At 50.7% G+C, this 17,018-nt stretch overlaps 1 protein-coding gene across 1 annotated transcript in view; it reads right to left on the bottom strand.

The window, feature by feature from the left end:
- Positions 1-15,953, bottom strand: part of PEBP4 (phosphatidylethanolamine binding protein 4) — a 305,182-nt gene extending 289,229 nt beyond the window's left edge. The window contains exons 1-2 of the mRNA XM_075557212.1: positions 15,826-15,953; positions 4,057-4,183 (exon numbers count right to left, since the gene is read on the bottom strand). Coding sequence (XP_075413327.1) covers positions 4,057-4,183; positions 15,826-15,953 — 255 coding nt within the window. The remainder of the gene's footprint in view (positions 1-4,056; positions 4,184-15,825) is intronic.
- Positions 15,954-17,018: the final 1,065 nt, after the last annotated feature.

Here is a 17,018-nt window from a genome sequence, read left to right as displayed (position 1 = left end):
CAGAAAGGAAGAACCGATCACAATGATCTACATATAACCTCCTCCCTGGGGGATGGACAACAGAAATGTAGGTGAAGGAAGACATTGGATAGTGTAAGACATGAAAAAGAATTATAAATTATCAAGGGTTCATGGGGGAGGAAGGGGAAAAATGAGGAGCTGATATCAAAGGCTCAAGTAGAGAGAAAATGTTTTGAGAATGATGATGGCAACAAATGTACAAATAAGCTCGACACACTGGATGGATGGACTGTGATGAGTTGCATGAGCGCCCCAGAAAATTATTTTTAAAAAGAGTTTCCATCTTAGAGACTGACCGGGAAAGTCCTGCCCTGTGTTACTGGGTCACCACGAGCCGGCCCTGGCTTAAGGGCAATGAGTGGAGTGAGAGGAGCCAGAATGAACTCAATGGCAGTGAGGTGGGTTAAAGACGCCAATGACAATGCAATAGATGTCACCAAATTGCACTTCTGGAAACTGTCCAATTTGCAAAGCACACACACACACACACACTAAGGAGCCCTGATGGTGTCATAGTTATGCATTGGCCTGAGATCCCCATGGTTGGGAGTTTGAAACCACCAGCAACTCCTCCCAGGGGAAAGACTGGGCAGTCTATTCCCATCAACAGTTATAATCTTGGAAAGCCACAGGGGGTCTCTATGAGTCAGCAATGAGTTTGATTTGGGTATTGGTATCAACAATAATAGTCAAAACTAAAAAAACCAAACCTGTTCCCTCAAAGGTCAGTTGCATTTCCATAACCTAAGGTTCTGTCAGAAGTTCAGGCCAGATTCAGAGGAGGGGTAGAACAAGGGATGTCATTGCTGATGTCAGATGGATCCGGGCCCAAAGCAGAGAACACCAGAAAGATGGTTACCTGTGTTTCATTGAGTACGCAAAGGCATTTGACTGTGTGGACCATCATACACTGTGGGTACCATTGAGAAGAACGGGAATTCCAGAACACGTCATTGTGCTCAGGTGGAACCTGTGTGTGCATCAAGAGGCAGTTGTGCAAACAGAACAAAGGAATCCTGCAGGGATTAAAATCAGGAAAGATGTGCGTCAGGGTTGAATCCTGTCCCCATACCTGTTCGGTCTCCATGCTGAGCAACTCATCAGAGAAGCTGGATTGTATGGAGAAGAGTGTGGCATCAGGACTGGAGGAGGACGTAGTAACACCCTGCAGGATGCAGGTAACACAACCTTGCTTGCTGAACGTGAGGACGACTTGAAGCACTTGCTGATGAAGGTCAAGGATGGCAGCCTTCAGTATGGATTACGACTCAGTGTAAGGAAGACCCAAATCCTCACCATTGGATCAACAGGGGACATTATGATAAATGGAGAAAAGGTTGAAGTTGTATCAACTACAATCCTACCTAAAGACTGTCTGAAGACACAGTTGCCAATCCCTGTAGGCGCAGCACTCAGTACTCAGAAGTCTACATCGCCATCTAGTGGCCATCCGTGGCAATATCAGCAAACCGAAAGTGAGCTGAGGGCCCCTTGCTGACAACTAACTCTCCCTTGGAAGACTCCTGGGATTAGAAGGGCACCTGGTCCAACCCCCTCATCTCACAAATGAAGTAGCGAGCCCTGTGCCGTGCGGGTAACGTAGAATCTTCATGTCAGGGACTGGGTCCCTGCCCCCACCCCAGGGATCTGCCCTCCACCTTCCATCCCGTAGCAGCCTTTCCTTCCTCTTTGCTGTGCACAGGTGTGACCCAGGCCCAAGGGCTCCAGGGAGAAGGACTGGCACGTGCATGTGTGTGGTTATGTAAGTACATGTGTGTGAAGAGTGTGTGTGTCCGGGGAGAGATGAGACCCAGAGCGGTTCCAGGCTTGCTTACTAGACTAGACTTCCCAGAGAAAAGGAATTTTGTCGCTGATGCAAACCCGGTAAACCAGCACTCTCTCCCTCTCTGCCCCTCCCCTCCCCAACACTGCCATTGACTAGATACTGGCTCCTAATGGCCCTGTATTGGGTTTCTAAGGCTACAAATCTTTTTCTTAATATCTTTTTATTCAGCACTTCGTCACATGTCATAATTCGATGATTTAATCAGATCGAGGCGAGTTGTCAGTCCATTCTAGAACACGTTCTTTTTCGTACTGATTGCTGTTTGTGTAATTTTCTTTCTAATTGTGGCTAAAGTATACACAATAAAACACCCTCTGACTCCACGCCCTTCTGCATGCGGAATTCAGTGCCGTTGATGACACTCTTTCATGTTGTACAACCATTGTTGATAGCCTTTTCCAATTATTCCACCGCCATGAACTTAAACTCAATTCAGGCTGGAAATCTTTATGGGAGCAGACCGCCTCATCTTTATCCTAAGAAGCAGCCATGAGTTTGAACCCCCAACCTTGCAATTAGCAGTCCAATAGTGTCAGCAGGATTCACAAACTAACAAAACATCATACAAGTCAACCGCTTACTCTCTAACAGTAAAAATCAGTTCAAAAAAGAAGTAAGGTAACAAAGCATGAATCTTTTCCCAAGGAGCCCTGGTGGCATAGTGGGTTACTCACTGAGCGGCTCACCACAAGGTCAGCAGTTCAAATCCACCAATGATTCTGCAGAAGAACGAGAAGGCTGTCTGTTCCCCCTGCCCCACAGAAACAAAACTGCTGCCATGGATTCCGACTCCTAGTTGACCCTACAGGGTGGGTTTCTCTTCATACTGGGTTTTGAACTGCTGGTCTTGAGGTGAGCTGATCATGTTGTAGGGCTGACCCTCTACAACACAGGGCTCCTACTTGTTCCCAACAAGCGTCAGGGCCTCAGAAACCCACAGGGGCAGTTCCACTCCGTCCTGTAGGATGGCCGTGAGTTGGAATGCACTGGACCAGAGAGTGTTATCTCTAATTCCTAGAAGGCCGGTGTCTGTTTCAGAGAGCCTAGCCCTCAACAAGAGGTACCCTGGTAGCCCCAAAGTACCCGCCGTTCCACAAGAGAAAGACGGGCTTTCTACCCGGGTGAAGAGAGGCACTCTCAGAAACCCCAAGGGGCAGTTCTACTCTGTCCCATAGGGTCACCATCCGTCAGCAGATCCCCTTGATGGCAGTGAGTTTGTTTGTGCCAGGCTGACATAGGCACCGCCTGCTAAAAGGCCGCAGAAAGCACGAAGTTGCCCTCTACCCACGGCACTCTGGGGGCTCAGTCTGGCCCTAGAAGCCAATGACAATGAAGAGGCTGGACTCGCTGCCCCCAAACATAGCCTGGCTACTGAGGGCGGCAGCAGTGACCCCACTTCCCAGTCCCACTCCCCTTTAATGACACCCCCACCACACACACAGTGGGTTTCTGAGACTGCAGCTGTTTACAGGCATGGAAAGCCCAGTTTTTCTCTTACAGCATTTGGTGGTTTCGAACTGTTGACCATTCGGATCAGAGCCCAGCACGTAACCATTACACCACCAGGGCTCCCCTGCCCCCATCAAGCACACACAGCTGAGCGAAGGGAAGCGTCCAGAGCGACTGACGTGGTACTGATCATTTCCCAATGTCAGAGTCGCTTCTAATTTCCAAAATGCCTCGATCTAATTTTAAAAACAGTGGGCCAAAGAAGAGTATGCTTAAACATGTGATGACAGGGGTCAAGGGAGATGCCTGCCTTCTGCTTATAGAGGGGAAGCTCATTCCCAGAGCCCAGCCCCCTGGCACCTTGGAGAAAGGACGCCCTCGCTGTCCCAGGCTTCTCTCCTCAGTTGAATCCCAAGCACAAACCAGCCCGGGGCTCACGCCTTCACATGGATGGACTGATGCTGCCGCCCAGGAGGCTCAGCAGGGAGAGGCCGCTGGGAAAGCCTGAGCAAGGAGGGCCTGGAGCACTGACAAAGCCCCCGGTGTGCAGGCTCCCCTCCGCACCCTCCACACACAATGTTCCGCTCTGTAGAGCCACCTCAGGTAGGTACAGGTTGTGCACCTGCCATCTGCCACTACCAGACCGCAGAGGGCTCTGAGGGCGGGTCAAGTCCCCCAGTTGAGCAAGGGCCCCAGAACCTCGCTCGCTCGCTCGCTCGCTCGCTCGCTCGCTAGCTCACCTCTATGGCGCCCTGGAATCTGACAATGGGCTGGAGCCACTGGGTGATCTTCTGTCTGTAGCTGCTGCAGTCGGGGACATACCTGCAGCTGATGTTCCCGAGCTCTGGGTACAAAACTTCAAGGTCCCTGCAGAGAGAGGGAGGCAGGTTCACCAGGTCAGGGCTTCAGAGAAGCCCGAGACGACAGCTCTCAGCAGCCAGGTGATGTGTGTGCAGCTTCCGAGCTACTAAGCCTCTCTGTGTCTCAGTTTCCTCCTTTGTAAAGTGGGGACACCATCAGGGCCCCTTGGTGTGTGAGGAATAGAGCAGTGATCACAGTTGGGGATGGGGTCTGGCTTGTTGCCAACAGTGGGAACGTATTCACTAACAGGGAGTGACAGTAACAATAATAGTAGATATCCATAATAACTGTCATTAATGGGAGTGTTAGGTAGCCAGATAGGAAGTTGCTCCTCTCCATGCCTAGGGGCTCCCCGACAGGGAGTTGGAAATCCATAAAAGCTAAAGGACATAAGCCAATTTAGCCCCACCCCCAGCCAGCGGGGCAGTACACCTGGGTAGGCCCCAATCTAGACCAGGTGGGCTTAATTCAGCCAGTGGGGTCAGCCAGCACCATCCACCACACCTCCCAGTGGAAGGCCCTAAAAGCCTGAACCAGGAGACCACCTTCGCTTTTCCAGCTGCTGCTCGAGGTCCCTCTTCCCCTCCTTCTCTCTCCCTTCCCCTCTCCCCCTCCCCTCCCCTCCCCTCCCCTTCCCTTCCCCCTCCCTCCCCTCTTCTCTCCCACACCCCCCTCCAGACACCACGTGGGTGTGCAGTGTCCTGAGGGTGCTTGTGTTCAGTTACTGAAACTGCTATCCTTTATCCAAACCCACCTGGATCACAAACTAGACTTCAGCGCAAATTCTTTCTCAGGCACCGAGGCATTTCCCACCTGAGAAACCTTACGAGGTGGGCTGCTAACTGTGAGGTCAGCAGTCCAAACCCCCAGCCAGCTCCCTGGGAGGAGGCAGGGCTTTCTACTCCCGTAAAGAGTAGCTGTCTCAGAGATCCTGCCCTATAGAGCCACTAAGAGCCATCATGTTCACCGCCGCACTGAGTTTGGCTTTGTTTGGTTTTGTTTTTCTATCATCGATATTAGTTCCCAAAGAGCGCATGCATTCTCAGGTCAATCCTTAAAAGCAGGATTGGACCGATAAGCACATTATTTATGCATAGCTTTTCAGGAACGTTCTTACCAGGGATGTGAACGATTCTCTCCGCCTACTTTATGGGCAGAGAAAATTGTTGCCCAGTCTCTTGTGTTTCTTTTAAACCAGTGGTTCTCAACCTTCCTAACGCTGTGACCCTTTCATACAGTTCCTCATGTTGTAGTGACCCCCCCAACCATAAAATTATTTTTGTTGCTACTTCATCAGTGTCATTTTGCTACTGTTATGAATCCTGTGAAAGGGTCGTTTGACCCTCAAAAGGGGTCCCAACCCACAGGTTGAGAACCGCTGCTTAAATATCCTGACCCACCACCCTCGTTCCTGAAATTGCACTGTGAATTGAGTAGTCCGAGGTCTTTGGATTAAGCACCATCTATGCCCTAGGCTCTCTTTGGGGATGGAAATATCCCTGATTGGAGTAAATTGTGGGGGGGCGGCAATCTAGTGTGAATTCATGTACCTCTTTCCTCCCAAAGAGGAAGGCCCTGATCCACTTTGCTCAGAGAACCTCGCTTTCTGGGAGGGAAGAACAGATGAAGAACGAGGAGCCCGAGGCTGCAGCCTAGCACAAACTTGGCTGATGGCACAACTGTCACTTGGTTGCTCTTACGGGCTCACCTGTATTTGAAACTTAGATATCAATATTTGAAATATCACCAGAATGTTTATATTTGAAATTAAGCTAGGCTTTCGGGTCGATATTAAAACCAAACAATATATACTGGGTGACATTTCTTTTTCTTCCTTCCCCTGTACTTGTGCTTGACCTCCCTGCCCAGGCTTGCTCTCGGGTTCATTCCGTTGTGATGGTTCTCCCTGGGTCCTGAAGAAGGGGCGGTGGTGCTGGGGAAGCACATCCCCAACCTTTGCCAAAAGTCCCCTGTGGCCAAGCTGCTCCCTAGACTTAGCCTGCTGGGAGGGATGCTTAAGGGGTAACAGGGGGAAACATATTTTGGGGGCAGATCTGAACAGGGATCTCTCTGAAGCTTAGGGCCAAGAGTGACTTCTAGGCAGGCAGCACCCCATTCTCCCCCACTGTCCTCTGCTCCACACCTTTGCAGAGCCTCCTTCAGAGCCACCAGCTGGCAGAGGTCATCTGAGCCCACCACCCAGGTAGCTGCAAACACTGCCATTGAGTTGCTTCTGACTCATAGTGACCCTATTTTTTTTTCTTTTAAGATTATTTTATGAAGGGGGAAGTGCAGAGTGGAGACCCAAGGCCCAAGTGTCGGCCAATGGAGATCCCCTCATAGAGGGGTTTAGGAGAGGAGATGGGTTAATTAGGGTGTGAGGTAGTATCGATGAAGAACACAGCTTTCCCCCAGATCCTGGATGCTTCCTCCCCCCAACTACCATGATCCGAATTCTACCTTGCAGGGCTGGATAGGACAGAGGCTGTACACTGGTACATATGAGGGTTGGAGGTACAGGGAATCCAGGGTGGATGATACCTTCAGGACCAAAGGTGTGAGGGACGATGCTGGGAGAGTGGAGGGTGAGTGAGTTGGAAAGGGGGAACTGATTACAAGGATCCACATGTGACCTCTTCCCTGGGAGAGGGACAGCAGAGAAGGGGGGAAGGGAGACCCCGGATAGGGCAAGATATGACAAAATAACGAGGTATAAATTACCAAGGGCATATGAGGGAGGGGGGAATAGGGAGGGGGGGGGGGGGAAAGAGGACCTGATGCAAGGGGCTTAAGTGGAGAGCAAATGCCTTGAGAATGATTGGGGCAGGGAATGTATGGATGTGCTTTATACAATTGATGTATGTATATGTATGGATTGTGGTAAGAGTTGTTTGAGTCCCTAATAAAATGTAAAAGAAGAAAAGAGAAAAAAATGATTAGGGCAAAGACTGTACAGATGTGCTTTATACAATTGATGTATGTATATGTATTAACTGTGAAAAGAATTGTATCAGCCCCAATAAATTGTTAAAATAAAAAAAAATTTTTTAAAAAAAGATCATTTTATTGGGGGCTCTTACAGCTCTTATAACAATGTGTACATCCATTGTATCAGGTACATTTGTACATAGCATGTCATCATTATTTTCTAAACATGTATATCTATTTGAGCCCTTGGTATCAGCTCTTTTTACCCTCCCTCCCACCCTTGCATTCTTGTGACCCCTTGATGAGTTAAAATTATTATTTTCATATATTAAACTGGCTGCTGTCTCCCTCCCCTGAGGTTTCTTTCCCCCCAGCCCTCCTCTCCCCATCTTCCCCTCCCCTCCTGGTATTGCTACGCCCATTTCTGTTCCTGAGGGGTTTGTCTGACCTGGATTCTGTGCTGTGAGCTCTTTATCTGTACCTGTGTACAGGCTCCAGTCTAGCCCGCAGTAAAAGGCAAGACTGGGGCCGTGATGGGGGGAGGTGAGGAAGCCTCAAGGAACCGGAGGAACATTGTGTGTTTCTTCAGTGTTGTCCTTCACCTGGTTGACTCATCCCTTCCTGTGACCCTTCTATGAGGGGATGTCTTATTGTCTACAGATCCGGAGGAACATTGTGTGTTTCTTCAGTGTTGTCCTTCACCTGGTTGACTCATCCCTTCCTGTGACCCTTCTATGAGGGGATGTCTTATTGTCTACAGATGGATTACAACAGAGTCCTTGTGTGCTTCCAAGAATGTAACTCTTTATGGGAATAGAAAGCTACACCCCTTGGAGCAGCTGGTGGATTCTAACTCCTGACCTTGTAGCTAGCAGCCCAATGCCTAAGACTGCTTGCTTTGTTTGTGCCCCAGATCCCCTCCATTGCAGCCAATAAGCCGGAAGTGGAGAGGCCTGGGCTGCCCATCTCAGATCAGGGAGGAACCAAGAGACAGGGAGGAGGGAAACTGAGAGCCAGTTGGTGTTCTCCCAGTGAACAGTCCCCTCTTCATAACCCAGGAGAATTGCTGCAGACTCTAAAATAGTTAAACAAGCAATATGAGCAAACAGATATTTGGCGAGTGGGCCTCAAGTCACACCAAGTGCTCTTGAGAGAGTACACACTAAAGACCAGGGATCAGGCATGTGGCCCTGTCCATCTGTGGGGATCTTGTTCCCTACCTAACCCCCATTGAAAAGGTCAACCTCTGGCTCACATCTGAGCAGTCTCGAGTGGCATGTATCAAAGACTTGGCAAAGGACCCCCCCAAAAAAAACCAATCACAGATGATCAAACCAACCTAAAATAAAAACACCATCGAGACAAATCTAAGGTGAACCGAATCAACCACCGATTTTAACAAGAACACTGAATCCAGGGAGGAGGGCCATTTAAAGCTACCAACCAATCCTCAGGAAAAAGACTTAGCTTTCTACTCCTGTGAAGAATTACAGTCTCGGAAATGCACAGGGGCAGCTGTACCCTGTCCTACGAGGGTCACTATGCGTCGACATTGACTTGATGGCAGACGGTCAGTGAGTCTTTGAACACGGCTTGGAGATGCCCAAGATAATGGAGGGCCAAGGGCGAGGGCCCTGGCGCAGCTTTGCCATGAACCAACATTGGGTAGGCGTGGCATAAGATGGACCAGCATGATAGACCGCATGTTATTCCACTATTGTTATTCCATTTACAGTAACAGCTTCTTGAAGCAGCTAATGTCATTATCCGTGATATGTTCAATCCCCTCGCAGGCCAGTGGGAAATGAACAAAGAATATAGAAGACCCAAGAAGAATCGACAATGCCTTTGAATTGTGGTGCTGGTGAAGAAGACTGGAGCACCATGGACTCGTCGCCGCCAGAAGAACAAACAAATCTGTCTTGGAAGAAGCACAGCCACAGTGCTCCTTGGAAGCGAGGATGGGGAGCCTTCAGCCAACATATGTTGGACATGTTGTCAGGAGAGGTCAGCCCCCGGTCAAGGACACCCTGCCTGGTAAAGCCCAGGGGCAGTAATCAAGGAAGGCTGAACAAGGCAGCTGGGCGGCAGTGGCTGCAACCCTGGGACCAAGCATAACAATTGCCAGGATGGCTCTGGAGTGGGCAGTGTTTCATCTCGTTGCTAGGAGTCCACGCTGACTCATAAACAGCAGGGGCAGTGTTACTGTCAGTATTCTCACAGAGACCTGGAGACAGTTTAGTGGCTAGCACGGGGCCTGTCGTTGGTAAATTGCAAAGAGAAGAGACAGGGAGTCCGATGGAGGGGGGGGGGTCCTCAAGTTGACACCCCCCCCAATGATACCGTCTCCTGGTGTCCGTGATCTTGTGTCCACCACCTAGAATGGTGAGCTGGATTATGAATATTGTTGGAATGCATAGAACACAGCAGAAAGAATGGGCCGCTGGTCCGAAGGTAGTGAGATCTCACGATTGCTTACAGTCAATTACTGGTCCACCTATTTGTCTACCCCCCCTCACTGCTGAACTTGACTAGTTAAAAAAAAATATATATATATATATATATATATATATTTAAATAAAAATAAATTTTAAAAAAATTTTAGAAAGAATGGGACATCACTTCTGAGATTCAGGTAGAACGAGGCTGGGAGTTCAGCTCTCTGATGTTCTCTCTCTCCTCTCTCTCTCTCTCTCTCTTTTCTGAGGATCTCCCTCTAGCAAGCTGCCATCTTGTGAGCAGGGACCAAGGCCTGTCGACAACCATGGGAGTGGGCATCGAAACGAGCACCCTGCCCCCAACCAGTTGACCCTACAGAGACTAGCCAACAGCTTGACTGTGACTTCCAGAAAGACCTTCTGTCTAAGGCAGTATCCAGAGCACAAAGAGCCGATTAATCACCATTGGGAGCTGTTAGCTGTGGGGTAACTGGTTCTGCAACAAGAGATCACTAATTTGGTGGGCTCACCCAGCCCCCCCCCCACACACACACACACTTACCACTACTACCACTACCATCACCACCGGGCACCACACAGCTTCCCTAGTGAGTCACTGAACTCCTGGGTTCAATTTCCTCACTTGCACACTTTTAATAGGCAACTCCTGATATTAAAACCCAATACCCTTCATGATCCCAATTCTACCTTACAAATCTGGCTAGACCAGAGGATGTACACTGGTACAGTTAGGAACTGGAAACAGGGAATCCAGGACAGATGAACCCTTCAGGATCAGTGCTGAGAGTGGTGATACCGGGAGGGTGAAGGGAGGGTAGGGTAGAAAGGGGGGATGATTACAAGGATCTACATATAACCTTCTCCCTGGGGGATAGACAACAGAAAAGTGGGTAAAGGGAGACATTGGGCAGTGTAAGATATGACAAAATAATAATTTATAAATTATCAAGGGTTCATGAGGGAGGGGGTAGCAGGGAGGGAGGAGGGAAAATGAGGAGCTGATACCGAGGGCTCTAGTAGAAAGCAAATATTTTGAGAATGAGGAGGACAACAAATAGTGCAAATGTGCTGGACACAATGGATGGATGGATGGATGGATGGATTCTGAGAAGCTTTGTACGAGCCCCCAATAAAATTATTTTTTTTAAAAGCAAAACAATACTCTAAGGTACTGATTTATAAGGAAGGAATGTCATGTACGGAGATAAGCCATAAGAAATATTTACCCCAAGCCCCGCCTTTAGCTAGACCAGAGCATGTGCACAGGTACAGATAAGAGATAAGAGCTCCCGACACATGGAATGTAGGAACAGGAATGGAAGTAACAATACCAGGTAGGGAGGGGAAAGATAGGGAGAGGAGGGGAGGAAGGGGGAACTGATTGCAATAACTGACACATAACCCCACCCACCAACCCAGGGGGACGAACAACAGAAACCATGGGGGAAGGGAGAAAGCAGTTTGAGATATAAAAATAAATAATAATAATTTATAATTTATCAAGGGGTCACGAGGTGGTGGTGGGGAGAGGGAGGGTTAAAAAAAGAGGAGCTGATATCAAAAGCTCAACTAGAAAGTAAATGTGTAGAAAATAATGATGGCAACATATGTACAAATGTGCCTGATACAATTGAATGGATTATTATAAGAGCTGAAGAGCCCCCAATAAAATTATCTTCTATTAATTTTTTAAATTTAAAAATAAAGATTTTAAGAAGTCCTTGAGGGGGGAAACGCCTTCCCTCCTGAGACAAACTGAGGACTAGAATCGACAAAACGCCTGGAAGTCGGCACTCGAGAAGCAGAGCCCCAGAGGAAGCTCAGTCACCAGCACAAGGTCACAGCGTGTCTCTGGTGGGTTCTGTAGGAAGTGAGTCCAGGAGAAATGGGATGAAGAGCTCCGAGTCTGAGAGAAGGCAGGAGGCCCGATGACTATGGGGCAGGGGTGGGGCTCTGCTGAGCCAAGGTCCTCAAGGAGGTATCAAAGGACCGACCGTGGCTGGCAGCCCAGAGCAGGAAGAGGTGGGGGAATCCAACATCTGTGTGCAAGCAGTTCATGGACAGCCAAGAAGGAGAGAAACCAGATTTGTTCCGGGAGTTCCTGTGGGCAGTACTAGAAAAATGAGCTGAAGTTAAAGAAAAGCAGCTCCTGCCTGCAGATGGGGATTAGCTTTCTGAAAGAGAAATCCCTGGGGGTGGAGGGGGAGGTGTTCAATACACTTGGCTGGCTGCTCTTCAAAGGGTTGGAGGTTCCAGCCCACTCAGCAATTGCTCAGAAGCAAGGTCTGGGGATCTGCTCTCTGAGATTACCCAAACTCACCGCACTCACTGCCATCGAGTCGATGCCGACTCATAGCGACCCCACAGGACAGAGGAGAACCACGACACCACCAGGGTTTGCAAACCCACAGGGCAGTTCTCCTCTGTCCTGTGGGTTTGCAAACCCTGGTGGTGTCGTGGTTACATGCTGGGCTGCTAACTGAAGGTAGGCAGTTCAAAACCACCCACCACAACGTGGGCGAAAGACAAGGCTTCCTAGTTCTGTGAAGAGAGACACTTTCTGTAAGTTTATAACCATTGAAAATCCTAGGGGGTGGCCACTGTGTTTGGAATGAGGCTCGCTCTTTTCATCATGGAAAGAGAGGCAGAGAGAGAGAGAGCGCGCTCCTCCCTGGAGGGGCACTAGATTGTTTACTTGTTGGGCTGCTAACCTCAAGGTCAGCAGTTTGAAACAACCAGCCATTGCTCGAGAGAAAAGACAAGGCTTTCAACTCCAGTGAAGAATTAGGCAGTTCTCCGACTGTGTGGGCCGCGGGGAGAGGCTGTGGAAGGGCTTCACCCTCTCAGAAGAGGTCAGGTGACCGTGGCTTTTGTTCTGATAAGGAGTCTAAGGTGGTTTCTGCCCGTAGGTGTCTGGCTGGTCTCAAGCAGGGAGGACAATGTTTGGGAAGATATTATCGCTTAAAAATATCTACTTACTGCTTATCTCTGTAGATAAAATGTTTTCCTTATAGATGCACATCATCAGTTTAACTTGAAGTTTTTCCTGTTAGAATCCGAAACTCTGCAAAGGAGTTCTTTTTTGGGGGGAAGGTAGAGGGTGCAGGGGAGAAGGGAGGATATTTTGAAGTGGCCAAAACCTGGACCTGAGCTCCTGCTCCCTTCTGGGGCCCTACTCATCTCTCCCCGGGGGCCCCGACATGTGTGAGTCAGGAGTCCCAGAACCAAGGCACGGGGCAAGACTGACTGGTGGACCCCAATCAAAATTAAACCCCATTTTAAAGCAAACTTTGGAGGAACCCTGATGGCCTAGGGACTATCAGTTGGGCTTCTAAATCCGAGGTCAGCAGTTCAAAGCCACTAGCCTCACCTTGCCTCAGGAGAACGACAGGACTTTCTAGTCCAGTAAAGAGTTACAGGCTCAGAAACCCAGAGGGTTTCCGAGGGTCGCGATGGGTCCAAATCGGCTCGATGGCAGTGCGTTTGGTGGTGGTGGTGGTGTTTTGAAATCCAGTTTCAGCCTGGTCTGACGTCTTTGCATTGGTAGCTCTGAAGAGACTATTCAGCTTCTTGTCAAAGTTTAACTTCTTGTCATTCAAAAGGAGCAGGGGTCAAGAGGCTGGCTTAGGTTAGAAAGTATTTGTTAGAAGAGGTTGGTCGGATGTGTGGTGCGCCTGACCCAGGAAGGCGGCCTTGGTCAACAGGCTCCAGAAGGGGGAGGCGGTGGGGAGGCCGGAGTTAACAAGTTGAACAAGGCCCACCTGTGTCTGTGACCCTGTCTCCCTCTGCTTACTCCCCTGGAGAGAAACCCCTTCTCTCATGTGGCTGAGACATCGCAGAGCCCTGCCTGGGTTCTAGGCTAAGTTCTGGTACAAGAACCTCTCTACTGTCTGGGAAGGCTCGTCATTCAAAGTCAACAGTGTTAAGATTGGAGCTTCCCTACGGGGGTGTCCGTGATGCCCGATCCTATCACAATGATCTTTGACAAGGGAAAAGCAGTGATAAACACAGGCTTTCTCCTTCGGCAAGGAGCCCTGGTGGCTGAGTGGTTATTTGTGGGGCTGCTAATTAGCCTCAAGGTCAGCAGTTCGAAACAACCAGCCATAGCTCGGGAGAAAAGACAGGGCTTTTGACTCCAGTCAGGGGTTAGTTACCGTCCTGAAAACCCACAGGGGCAATTCTCCCCTGTCCTCTAAGTTTGCTCTGAGTCCGCACGGATTGGGGGCACTTGGTGCACAATCCAAAGGCACCCTCATAGCATGGGACTTTGTAGCTCCGTAAACCCACGTCTTCTACTCAAACAGGGTGTCTGCTGGCATACCGTGGGCAGCCCTTGAGAATGGTTTCCCTGCACTCAAGTTTGAGACCCTCGGGGCTCTGGATCAGAGCACAAGGCTGGGGTGGGGGATGTCAAAAACCTGCCTGAGGAGTCAAACAAAGAATATCTGAGTCCTGGCCTTGCCAATTTTAAACTGTGCAAATCATGTGGACAGGCTAGTTAGTCTCTAGGACCCCTCATTTGCAAGGGGGTGGGTGAGAGTATGTCCTTTATACACTAAACTCCGCACCAAACCCACTGCTACCAGGTGCATTCCTCTATGGGATTTCTGAGACGGTAACTCTGTATGGGAGTGGGCAGCCTCATCTTTCTCCCTGAGAGAGGTTGATAGTTTTGAACCATCAACCATGGGTTTATCAGCCCAACACTGACCAGACCAGGCCACTGGGAGGTCCTTTTTATTTTATGAAGGAGCCTTGGTGGTGTAGTTGGTAATGGGTTGTGCTGTTAACCACATGGTCATCAGTTTGACCCCACCAGCCATTCCTCTGGAGAAAGATGAGGCTTTCTGCTCCCAAACCAACTAACCATCTCCGAAACAGACAGGGGCAGTCCTACCCTGTCCCATAGGGTCACCGTGAGCCAGAACTGGGGTGATGGCAGGATAGGCTTTTCACAATGTCAACAACTAAATGAGGTGAGCAGTCAAACATGCCCTGCAGAGTATCTGCTGCCTCGCAGGTGCCCGGAGGTCTGCTGGTGTGCTTCACGGTGCACGGATCCCCAGGGCAAGCAGAAACCAGCAACAGGGTCGAGCAGGCCTCCACACCGGCTGCCTTCAGCAACCACACAGATGGAATCATTTCCTGAGGCGGAAACACTGAGGCGCTTCATAATGGGGCCATTATTGTGGCCTGGCTCAGCTTTGCCTGACCTATCAGACTTCCCCACCTGTTGCGGGGTGGGGGGGGCAGAGTGGGAGAAGGGAGCTGACCTTCTGCCTGCCTATCAGCATCCAAAGCCTGCCACCCTGGGCAGGTCAGAGCCTACCATTACCCGGATGCAAGAGCGAGATACCTGTCCCCTCTCTCCTGCACCAGAGGCTGCTGTACCGTTTTGTTTTGCTCTGCTCTGGACTGATTGGAATGCATAGGGGGGAATGTCACTTTGTATTTGAATCGTTCAACTTGATAACTTCGTAAGGGAAAGTACTTATTGTACTTACTGCTCCAAAGAGAATGTTTGTGAGAATTCAGACAGCTCCTCCTCCCTCTGCCCAATTTCTCAAAGATGGCCTCAGTAGGCCGGGGCCACCCAACTGGCAGAAGGGAGTTCACTGCTAAGAGGACCAGGTCACATCTGAAGATGACTCACGGGGCCAGAGAATGACGCTTGGTCTTCTCTACCCAATGGAGTTGACAAGAGCGAGCTACATTCCAGGCTTTGGGGCGCAGCCCTGGAAGCAAGTGTGTCCTTGAGAGGGAAGAAGCTCCCCCTCCAGGGCCTGTCTCTGAACGGGTCTCCACCAAGGGCCACCCTCCCTGTATGGCCTACCTGCCCCAGACCCTTCTGAGACAAATGACCAGAGAATCAACAGCCAGCTCTCACATTGGGAGGGTCTTTACTATTCCATGTTTACCATGTCCCTTGGCTGTAGGGGGAGGGTCCCTTCTGAGGTGGTCTCTCTCGGCACTGTCATCCCCCTCTGTCCCAGCAGGCTTATTTATAGCAAGTTCCCCAGAACTTCTTCCGGTGTGTGCCGTGGGACGGAGGGTGAACCAGGCCCTGGCCCGAGGATGAGCTGTCAGCTGGAAGGCTGGACCCTGTGGTCACACCCCATCAAGGTGGTCTCCACACCTGACACTTGTCTACCTGTCCTGCCAAAGCTGACCTGAAAAACTGAAGGTGCTCCCTGGTTCTGGCCCCCGACACCCTCCATCAGAGACCTCCGTTCCACTTCCTCCCCGCCCAGCCTGCCTTACTTGCACAAGAGGATATCAGTGTTGGAGAGGGCCTTGGGCACGCACTGGTTATTTCGTTCCTGCCGTGTGGTGACCATGAGTAGCCCCAGGAGCACGACTGCGGTGGGCAGCTTCATTGTTGAGCTCATGGGCACCTGAAACAGAAAAGGTCTTTAGAGCGGATGGTCCCTCTGCGGGGGCTCCCTTCCCATCCCCTCACCCGGGAGCCTGTCAGTCCGGTGGGGCAGAGACCTGTGCTAAGTAGGAGGAAGGCAAGCAACTGCTTGCAGGACAGCAGCCTCTCTGCCACTGGGACACGGATACCAGGGGCGGAGCTGGGCCCTCTCCAAACCGGACTCATTTGCGGTCCTGCCCGGGGCACCTCCCCCGCCAGGGCAGGGCTTTGCTGTCACTCCCGGCCTGGCTGCCAGGGAACAAATCCTCACCTAAGTCTCACAGCACACAGCTCCTTACTGGGCTCCTAGCATCTACCCAGGGTGTGGCTGAGGGTCAGCTGTGTCTTTGACTTAAAAACATAAACCCATTGTGTGCGTGGGGAGCTGGTCCCCTTGCATGGGACCTGGGGGCAGGCTCTGGAGGTGCTAACGAGCGCCCTCCCTCAGACTTCTCCTGAGTAGGGGGTTACAGAGCTGTCCCCTCAGAGCCGCTCTGTCCCTCCGGCCCTCAGCTCCTCCACTTCTCACAGCCTCTGGGAAGCGGACACTGTTGCCCTCTGCCGGTGTCTGTGCTGGATGGATGGTGTGGACTTAAGGAAGAGGAGCTGTTTCTCATGGGATCTGGCAGCCTCAGTCCCAAGGCCAGCTCTCAAGGGCCAGCTGAGGACACAAGGTTGCCTCCGATTGACGGCACCTTGCAGCAGGGCTGATCTCAGCACTCTCCCGAAATAATAGGCTCTGGAGGAGAAGGCCAAGCCAAGCTGCTCGGGAAGGCGGAGGCCTGGAGGAAGCAGCCCTGGGCTGAGTACACACTGAGAAGCCTCAGCCGGACCGCAGAGCCTGCATCCCCTCGGGGAAGTCGGCTACAGAGGAGCGAGGGCGTGGGACTCGGGTTAGACTCAGGACAGATGGGGAAGGTAAACGCACTGTTCCTAGTGCTTGCCCCATTGACCTGCCCTTTGTTCCCTCAAAGGTGGCAGGTGGCAGGGGAAGTGGGTGGAATACTACCAACGGTGACTTAGGGCTCTTGGGTTTGGC

This window comes from Tenrec ecaudatus, chromosome 8 (genome assembly GCF_050624435.1).
Source record: "Tenrec ecaudatus isolate mTenEca1 chromosome 8, mTenEca1.hap1, whole genome shotgun sequence".
Taxonomy (NCBI): Eukaryota; Metazoa; Chordata; class Mammalia; order Afrosoricida; family Tenrecidae; genus Tenrec; species Tenrec ecaudatus.
The sequence above is the reverse complement of the archived record's forward strand: the minus strand, read 5'-3'. Positions and strand labels throughout refer to the sequence as shown.